The sequence below is a fragment of the Myotis brandtii genome, unplaced genomic scaffold (assembly GCF_000412655.1).
Source record: "Myotis brandtii unplaced genomic scaffold, ASM41265v1 scaffold31, whole genome shotgun sequence".
In the NCBI taxonomy this organism is placed as follows: Eukaryota; Metazoa; Chordata; class Mammalia; order Chiroptera; family Vespertilionidae; genus Myotis; species Myotis brandtii.
Window position 1 is genome coordinate 2,700,523 of NW_005361873.1, and position 10,601 is coordinate 2,711,123.

At 36.2% G+C, this 10,601-nt stretch overlaps 1 protein-coding gene across 5 annotated transcripts in view; it reads right to left on the bottom strand.

Moving 5' to 3' along the window:
* SNAP91 (synaptosomal-associated protein, 91kDa) overlaps positions 1–10,601 on the bottom strand; it is a 121,274-nt gene that overhangs the window by 14,057 nt on the left and 96,616 nt on the right. For 4 of the 5 annotated variants that reach the window (XM_014542658.1, XM_005869944.2, XM_014542661.1 and 1 more), the window contains 4 exons: positions 9,586–9,720; positions 7,744–7,893; positions 3,628–3,658; positions 2,404–2,515 (listed from right to left, as the gene is read on the bottom strand). In XM_014542658.1, coding sequence (XP_014398144.1) covers positions 2,404–2,515; positions 3,628–3,658; positions 7,744–7,893; positions 9,586–9,720 — 428 coding nt within the window. The remainder of the gene's footprint in view (positions 1–2,403; positions 2,516–3,627; positions 3,659–7,743; positions 7,894–9,585; positions 9,721–10,601) is intronic. The other variant, XM_014542659.1, reaches the window with a different exon arrangement.

The window sequence follows — 10,601 nt, forward strand, 5'->3', positions numbered from 1 at the left end:
TCTCTCTTATTCCCCTTCTTGGTTAATGGCCTCATTATTTAGCAAACTGTCCCATATAGAAACTTGGGCAACCACTGTCTGGGTGGCTTCATTCACAAGGACCCACAGTTGTGTGGATTCTACCAGAGAGTTTTCCTTCTTGTCTTCCTTCCCCCTCACTTCAAGCTCTCAACCATTTTTTTTAACCTACAGCTGATCTGCCAAATATCAGTACTCTCACCACCCTTCCTCCACTCCCCTCATTCCATCTTAGATACTGCTATCACCTTGACTGTCCTGGAATTAACTTGTTAAAAAACAATTAAAAACTTGATCCTGCCTGGGCTGGAGTGTCTCAATGGTTGAGCTTCGACCTATGAACCAGGAGGTCACAGTTCGATTCGTGGTCAAGACACATGCCCCGGTTGTGGGCTTGGTCCCAATGGGGTGTGCAGGAGGCAGCCGATCAATGATTCTCTCTCATCTTTCTATCTGTCCCTCTCTGTACCTCTCTAAAATCAACAAAAATGTATTTGAAAAACACACACAAAAACAACAACTTGATCCTGCTGAAAAGGGCACCACTATTAAAGTATTAACTTCTCAGAACAGCACACAAGGCCTCTTTAATTTTGCATAGAACAGAATAGGAAAATTAGTTCCTTTAATTTGGTAATACTATAAATTGTGAGATTTAATGTGATTAGATAGTATTCAAGACCAGTTCTAAAGAAGCTTTTTCTTTCATTAGGGATTTTATACATTTATTGAATCGCTTTCCTTGTACCCCAAACAAGACAGTGACTCTAAAATGTTTTTGTATTGAAGAATGGAGTGCAGCCCCCTTTGGTCTCAGCATCTATGTGAGTCACCAACCACAGATAAATGCCTGGGATCCCAGGGTAAGAATTACATTCCCTTTCAGCCATAAATGAGCCCTAGTTTGAACAATAAATGAAATGGTCATCTTAGTCATACATCAGTTTTAAAGAGAGATTTAGTTTTCTACTAAGTATGCTTTGTAAAATTTAAAATGGAACTCTTTATTGTATTGCTAAATACACAAAAATGGTCTTCTTAAGCATTGTTTTTAAATAATGCAAAGAAAGATTTAAAGAAATAAATACCTAGATACAATAGGCAATTTTTTCATTGTTATCAGTTAGGAAACCACTTAAAGTTAAGTTCTTTCAGACTTTGAACTCACCAAAGAAAATATTAGTCCTTGAATATCCTCTCTCACTACCACCACTGGCGGGGGTGAGGAGATAAGAGGAAGTGGGTTTCCAGAACAGAATGTATTTTCCTTTAGAAACTATGGTATAAATTGTAATTCAGTGAATACTGTTCTGTTTAATGGTGACTTTTGACTCAAAAGGCATTATTCAGATTGGTTTGAACTTCTTTTTATTTATAAAACTGCTAATATAAAAATGTTACTATTTATAAAATTATTTAAAAGACAATATGTTCTAAATTCCAAAACTTAGATATTGAAATTAATTTCTGAAACACAATAGTTTTAATAGAGTCTATCTAAAATGTTTATATTCTATTTATATTAATCACTTCCATACATGTTTGTTTGGCTGGGATTGGTGGGTGATAGAATTAATTCAGGCAATAAGGACAATAAGGAGAGTATGACATCAAGAAAGCCTTTGAGATGGGTGTGATATAGACAGAAGAAGGTGGTAAGTAAAGGTGAAAAATTACGAGTGAACTTGGGAAATAGCAACTAGCCTAGTTTTGCTAATTATGGGGCATATATAGGAAAACAGTAAGTTTTGCTACCCTTGGTAATGTCTTTTTTATGGTAGCAAATTTCATAAAATAATAATTAGTCTTTATTACCAGTGACATGCTATTTCATAGAACGAATGGTGGCATTAATATATTAATAGAAATTTAATATACAGAAATAAAACCTATTTAAATTTTATAGAAAAGATGGTGTTAGTAGTTTCAATTTTTGAAATGGTGAGAAGAATTAATAGTGATTTAAAATGAAAGTTCACTTACACAGTGGAAAATTGCCCAATCTTTCTGGTAAGAAAAAAAGCTGTCATTACTTAAGACAATCAAGAAATCTGGGCAAGAAATATGATAAAATATAAATAATGATCAATGTTATTAAATGATTTTGAAAAATTATTTCCATAATTGTACAAATATAAAACAAATATCTCAAGAAGCATATATACTATTTTGAAATAATTAAAATTAAAAAATAGGTCATAATCTTTATCAAGTATAAAGTCAATAAAATTTGCAGTTTGGTAAATATTGCATCCTGCTTATATTTCTTCGATGTGCATGGAAAAGTACAGTGTCAGTAGCAAAATTAAGCAAAATGCACTGTGTTGTACACACTGGGGAGCTGGCAAATTTCCCCCACTGCCCCGGCCCCCAGGGGCTACGTACCAAAGGTGCACTTGATGGAACTCCCGTGGACCAGGTTGCTGGGGCCACTTTCGGCTGCCAGTTGGCACCACCAGTCAACTTTTTCTCTCCAGCATTCCACTGAAGATCTCCCCTAAAATCAAGCATGCAAAACACACAAAAAACACACTAATCAGAAAAGAATGATGTGTGATTCCTGAGATACTTTTATTTGAGTAGAAGCAGTCTGTTTGAGTCCAGTGATAATAAAGAACACAGAGTAAAACTTATAGAAGACGCTTAACATATTGTATCTAAGAAAGCTTTAAAGCATTTGACAAAAATAATTTAGAGTCTGGACCTCAATGATAACAGGAATTTTCTATTACTTCTTTTTTTGTTAATTTAAATTCTTTATTGTTGAAAGCATTACATATGTCTCCTTTTTTCCCCACTCCCCCTATCACTTCTAATAGAAAAATATGCCACAAATTTAACTGAATCCTTCACTGGTTATAAAAAATACTAAATAACTGTATCATAAACACTATATACCTACACTTTGTTGAATTTGAGGTGCATCCATGATGTCCCTTTCTGGATCAACAGAAGGTTTCACACAACTATATCATAACTACAACCGGCATTACAATGACTGTAAGATACCATATATTGGTAAAATGGATCCCAATTTCAGATGTTGAAATATGCATCTAAAAAAGGGTACACTGTTTATCATTCTTACCATCCTTCCTTAAAATTGATCCTCCATGTGAGACTTAAAAATCAATGTTAATTAGGAATATTGTAATGAGTCTAGAATTTAAAGCTATTAAATTATTCAAACCACAATTCCCAGTATTTCTAGACTAGAAGCCCAGTGCACAAAATTCGTACACTGGTAGGGTCCCTAGTGGCTGCCGGCTGTCAGCCAGGGCCTCCCTCCCTTCCCCTGGCTGGCCCCACGCCCTGGTCGAACTCCCGGTCGAGAGGACAATTTGTATACTACACTTTTATTATATAGGATAAAAGTTCATGACAATCTTGGAGACTAAAATATATTATTCCTTTTCATTGTCATAGCCAATAGTTTGAATGTTCCAGTAGAAAACAACAAAAAGAAAAACCCAGAATAAAATAAAAACCAATTCTAAAATTACCTAGCCTGAGAATGAGTAATTACTTTAATGAAAACAACGTTTGATAGGCTCAAATAAGTACAAATACATTGTCTCAACAAAATCAGATAGCTTAAAAAGTACATACTTTTTGGATGTGGTGCCAGAAATCCCAAGATCTATAAATGGATAAAAGAAAAAAAGAATTTAAAACTCTATACTCAGCTTAAATGATATGACATTTAAAAGATCAAAGACTCAGAGGTCTAGAGAAAGTCCATATTTTGCCTAGGAATGACTACATTCCGTTATACAAAGGAAAAACTATGTCAGGAAACATTCACAAATCTAACATTTTCTTTTACTTTACATTATACTTAAGGATCGTATTTTAATGTCAATTCGTGTTCAGAAAAAAAGAGTAAACACAGCAGGCTGGAGACTGCTATCTTAGAAAGGTCTATGTGACTGGCATCTGGGAACCTAGCTAGTAAATTATTCTCTACATTCAGATAAAACTTTGCCTCATGATAAGGGTGGCTTGCTGTGTCTAAACCATACAAACAACGTGGTTTATGTTGAACACCTGCTTTCCTTCTTCAAGACTGAAACTTTAGCACATGATCAGCATCCAAGAAAAATCCTGGGTGCTGAGTCTCTAAAGGGCTTCCTTGGGCAAAAACATCACACACGTGGCCACATTTCTATATGGCCTTCCCCTCCTGGGAATGAGAGAGCGTAAGGAAGTCTGAGCATGGATTCCTCCAGACTCTGCCTGTGTCTTTTCCCCGATGATCCAGCTGTGCATCCTTACCAGCTGCTGTAATACATCTTAGCTGTGAGTACAGACATGTGTTGAGTCCCCTGAGTCCTTCTAGTGAATCAGTGAATGGGAGGGTAGTCTTGAGGATCCCGACACAACCAGCTTCATCGTTCTGCTCTAATCTCAGTTCATTTATTACGTCAGCCAATATTTACTGAGGCCCTACATATACACCAGGCACTGTTCTAAGTGCTTGGGTTATGATAGTGAAGGGAAAAAATAAATCCCAATCCTGGATGAACTTACATCCCAATGGGGTGAGATGGATGATAAAACAACACATATAAAAGAATAATAAAGTAAATTATGTAGGCGGTTAGAAGGTAAAATGGAAAGTCTATGGAAACATGAAAAGAAAGAGCAGGATCTGGTGGCATAGGATGAGAGTGAGGGCAGGCAGTACTAAACAGGATGCTCAGGGAAGGTCTCGTGGAGAAGGTGAGACTTGGGCAGAGCTGAGCAGAGATCCGGGGGAGGAGCTTTCTAGCTGTCATATGGTGCACTGTCTGCCCAATGGTAACTCGAGGTTTAACATTTCGAGAAACTGCTGAACTGCTTTCCACAGTAGCTGCCCAATGTTGCCTTCCCACCAGCAATGTCAGAGAGTTTCAATTTCTCCACATCCTCACAGACACTAGTTATAATGTCTTTTTTTATCATAGACATTCTAATGGGTGTGAAGTGATATCTCATTGTGGTATTGATATGCATTCCGCAGGTGACTGATGTTGAACATCTTTTCATGTACAAAGTGGACATATACTTTTTGGAGAAATGTTTGAGTTATTTGACTATTTTTAAATTGGGTTACTTGTCTTTACAGTATTGAGGTGTAGCGTTCTTTATTCATTCTGAATAAAAGTCCCTTATGAGATGTATGTTTTCTCCCATTCTGTTGATTTTCACTTTCTTTCTTTTTTAAAAAAAATATATTGTTATTGATTTCAGAGAAGGAGGAAGAGGGAGAGAGAGATAGAAACATTAATGATGAGAGAGAGTCATTGATTGGCTGCCTCCTGCACACCTCCTACTGGGGATCGAGCCCACAACCTGGGCATGTGCCCTTGACTGGAATCGAACCTGGGACCCTTCAGTCCTCAGGCTGACGCTCTATCCACCAAGTCAAACCGGCTAGGGCTGTTTTTCACTTTCTTAATGGTATCACATGTAGCCCTATCTATCTATTTTTTTCTGTTGTTGCTTGTGCTGTTGGTGTCATATCTAAGAACAAGGTTATAAAGATTTATTCATACATTTTCTTCTACAAATTTTATAGTTTTGACTCCTACACTTAATCTATGATCCATTTTGAATTAATTATTTTAAAGAACTACAAGACTGTTTCCAAAGTGGCTGCATCATGTTATTTCCCTACCAGCAACAGTTGAGAGTTCTAATTTCTCTACATCCTTGCCAAGACTTGTTACTCTCTTTTTGATAATAGCATCCCTAGTGAGTGTGAAGTGGTCTGTCAATGTGGTTTTGATTTGTATTTCCCTGATGTTCAACATCTATTCATGTACTTGTGGGCCACTGTATATCATTTTTGAAGAAATGTTTATTCAAATCCTTTGCCAATTTTAAAATTATTTGTCTTTTTATTACTGAATTGTAAGGGTTCTTTAATATTATGAATACAAGTCCCATATAAGATATATAACTTGGAAATATTTTCTCTCATTATGTGGGCTCTTAATGGTATCATTCATAACAAAAGTTTTTAATTTTGATGCATTCTTATTAATTTATTTTTATTTGATTGACTATTTTTGGTATTATATCTAAGAAGTCACTGCCTAATCCCAGGTCAATATGCCTAGATTTTTTTCTCTCTAAGAGTTTTATAGTTTTATCTCTTATATTTAAGTCTTTGATTCATTTTGTATTGATTTTTGTGGATGGTATAAAGAAGAGGCCCAACTTCAGTCTTTTGCATGTGGCTATCCATTTAGCTTGCACGTTTTTTGAATAGAGTATTTTTTCCCCATTCTGAATGGTCCTGCAAACCTAGAAAATAATTTAACATTGTATGTGGGGTTTATTTCTGGGCTCTTCATTCTATGCTATTGGTCTATTTTTCTAAGTCTATACTGTACCAGTTGTCCTGATTACTATAGCTTTGTATAAGTTCTGATATTAAAAAGTGTGCTTCAAATTTGTTCTTTATCAAGATTGTTTGGCTATTGGTCAGCTTTCTTCAGCTGAGATAAATATCAAAGGTGTAAGCATCTGTGAGCTGTGTGCTGAGGGCACTCTCAGAAGCTAGAGGTAAAAATCCTCTATTTCTGAAGAAGGGTCTGGGCGGTATATTATAGTGTCCAGCAAAAGCAGTTACCACTGCAGACTATCCATCAGTGGGATAATATTTTAGAGTAGGAAGAAATACTAAAATAATCTCTCTATGGCTGTCATCAAAGCATTTTTCATGGATGCACAGACTGAGGATGCTAAATGGAAAACAAAAGTATATCCATAGGGTAATGGGTAGAAAAAAATTGTGTATAAATGATATGCTAAACTTTTGATACAGCCTCAAGTGAAATGAAAGGTATTTGCAATGCTAACCCCATTCACCTTAATAAAAAAAAATCAAATTCAGAGTTGAAATAAAAGGCCAGTCTTTATCATAGCTGCCCTCACCTCCTAAGACTCTCTCTTTCATGTACCTAGCTCCAGCCACAGTCTCCTTGATTGATGTTCCTTGAATATGCCAGGCAATCTTCTGCCCAATGTCTTGGCACTGGCTGTCTCCTTAGCCTGCACATGTTCTCCTTCAGATATCCATATGGCTCATTCCTTTACCTTCAAATCTTTGCTCAAATTTTACATTCTCAGTGAGGCCTACTCTCACCCCCACTCTGTGGCACTCTTTACCCCTCTTTGCCTGTTCTGTTTTTCCCCCATGGGACTTATAACCTAACACACTATAGAATTTATCAATTTGAAAATGTTTAATGTTTGTCTTTGCCCTTTCAGAGCACCATAAAAACAGAAATTTATACCTGTTTTGATCACTAATGTTCTCTCTCAAGCCTGGAAGAATGCCCAGTATTCAATAAATAGTATTTGTTGAATGAATAACTAAAACGCACTTGGATGTTCAATTAGTAAACATACTGCATTTAAGTTATTCTGTGTTCTCATTTCCAAATGAAATGAAAACTTAAGTACTTATTATACACAACGCACTTGACTTCATACTTGCACATGCTAACTATACCTTGGATAATTTAGATTAATTATTAATTATGGCCTGGGTACTGCTTGTAAGACTACGGTATAGAGACTGCTTACCTTCCAAGGAGCTGTACTGGGTAAAGCACTAAGAATTTCTGTCCACTCCTTAATACACTCACCCACAAGTGAATCCAGAAACAGTACATAGGAAAAGACAGGGGGAAAATCACACATGATTCAGTTAAATAAAACTATATGACTCACTGCCTACTAAGCTGGCAAGAGACGAGTCAAGATCGCTCCCAAGAGGTTTGCTTGCTGCCACTGCAGGACTAGGAGGTACCATCGAGATGGGTGCAGGCTGCCCAGTTGGTGCCATGGTTGGCATCAGAAGGTCACCTAGACCATCAAACACTGGAAATCAAATAGATCAGGTTCAGAATAATTGAAAAAAATAGATCATATGGAAAATTAAAGGGAAAACTGTCTTAAAAAAACAACTATGGAAACAAGTGAATATACAATCTTATAAAAGAAGGCTTGTAATTCACACTTATCATGACCATAACACCAAAAAGAACATCTCTACATAAGTCTACTCGTAAAGTATGGAAATACTAATGAACATGAACAAAGATGGAAAACAATCTGTGTAATGTACAGGAAAGAGCACAGACTTTGGAGTCAGAGTTGAGCTCAAACTCAGCTACACGCCTCACTAGCTGTATGTCTTTGAGAAAGTTTCTGTCTGAGCTTTAATTGCCTCATCTGTAAGTGGGAAAAGTACCACTACTACTACTACATGGCTTTGTTGTAAAGTTTAAATTAGATAATACATGTCATGTCTTCATTATAACATTTGCTGTACATAGGCACTCAATAATTGGTAGCCATGGTTACTCATTAAAAGCTATCACTAAAACATGTTTTATTCAAAATGGTAGTGATTTAGCAAAGCCTAACTGGTTTACTCTAAAGTTCTACAATGCTTACTTAAAAAAAAAAAGTCTTTGTTGAAACTATTACATAAACAACTTAAAACAATTCTTAAATGAGAAAAGAAGGCCAAATCTCTTAGTTTCCTATGAAATCAGTGTTGAAATAAAACATGATATAATGGTCAATACCTATTAAAAAGTATCTGAAAAACAGTTGACCATATTTTAGAAGTAAGAATTTTAATTTTTTCTCCAGTATAGCACTCACTTTTGGTTCTAACTTTAAGGGAATATTTAAAGTAAACACTATTTCAGTACTAGGAACCATGCCATTATTCATGGTTCCTGATTACCATGTAACTAATTACTACTTGTCTAGTTCCTAGAGCACAAGAAGACCATTTAAAATGCAGATTCATGGGATTTGCATAAGTTATTGCTAATATCCATGTCAAAGATTTTGTGGTTGTTAATTTTTATTAAAAAACTATGCATATTTACCATACATACTACTATACAATGATTCTAAATTAAAAAAGAACAGCATTCAACTAGGCACTGGCAATGGAAGCAACCAAATTGTCAGGCAGGGCATATATTTAGGGTGTTTCTGAAACACATTTAATTGCCAAAAACTCACCAATTGAAAATTTGTAGTAAGGACCCAGCATGGGAAGAGTAGAATGGAAGAGAATACAAACAAAATGACAGCAGGATGAAAGGTTAAAGGCAGGCAAAGAATACTATTTGTGTCTCAACTTCAAAAAACCAAGAACTATGCAAGCTTCAGAGGGTGTAAGCAACAGCAGGGGGAGTGTCCACACATTCAGATACTGTACAAAGATTTAGTATAGAGTACTTGTTTTCCTTTAACCATCTCTAAACCGTGTGCATGTAAGCTCATGCAATAGATGGTGTGCGTGTTAAGTTAGATTTCTGCAAAAAAATTAAAAACAGAAACACAGAAAGGAATTAAAAGTTATTCTTAAAGCCACCAAAATGTACTAAAAATATTCACTTAAGTTACTGAATTTATTTATTGAACAGTTTTTAAAATAAGGTCATCACTCAGTATTGTGTAGACATTTCCTGATTATCATACTAACCTTAGGCGGTTTATTTTATAATCAGAACAAATTAAAAGAATGTTTGAAAACCACTGTCTCACCTGATGGATCAAAGGAGCTGCTGCTAGAAGTTGAAGGCGTTGTTCCAAAAGCTGCCTCAAAATTGGGCTGTAGCAGGTTATTCTGGGCTGGAGTCACTGGTGATGGAGAAGGGGCCATGAAGGAACCCCCAAATCCTAGGAAAAAGCAGTTCCAGAAAAAAATAAGCAGAAACAACTAACCATGGGTAAAGGCCATAAAAACAGAGTCAGAAAAAGTTATAGAAGACAGAAAGGAATTGAATGCATGTAGATGAGAGAAGTCAATGACACCTGGGAAATTATAGGTTATTACAAGTTTTTCAAGTATGTTGACACCTATCATGTATTAATGAGAGATTTTAGTTAACTGGAAACAAGATAGCACACAAGAATATATACCTTTGTTAAGAGAACCCGCGGCAACCAAATCTACGAATACAGTAGAGCACATAAAGCTAAGTGGGTCTCACCCGAGTTAAAATTCAGATAATTATTTTCATTATATTTAAACTTTGATTCTTCAAATCACAATACCAGGTAGTTAGAAAACGCTTAGTTGTACACATTGAACCAGTATGATAATAAAATAAAGTCAGAAAAATATGTGTGCATTCTTTCTGCCACCAAATTCTTTTTAATATCTTTCATATGTTCTGGTCCCCTTGCTGCTACTGCCAAGTGAAGGCTCGCCCAACACGGCTCTCAGGTTTCATAAAGTCGCCCAGTGGGGCTTCTCATTTGGACTTCCTTCAGTCCAGTCTCTGTAGTGCAGCCAGAGTGATTTTTCTGAGTGGAAAATGTTGATAAAGTTACTTGCCTAAAATCCTTCCCTGGATTCACATAACTTTCAGATTCATAGAGTTCAGATTCCTTTGCATAGCAGTCAAGCTCTTCTGGCTCTGATTCCCTCTCCATCTCTGCAAACTAGGTTGCTGCTTATTGTATCATCAAAGCGAGTCAGATGTCTGCTCTGGGAGGGATTCCTTGCCTTATTCTGTTATCAGCCACAACTACCCCCACCCCACCCACCCCAAGTA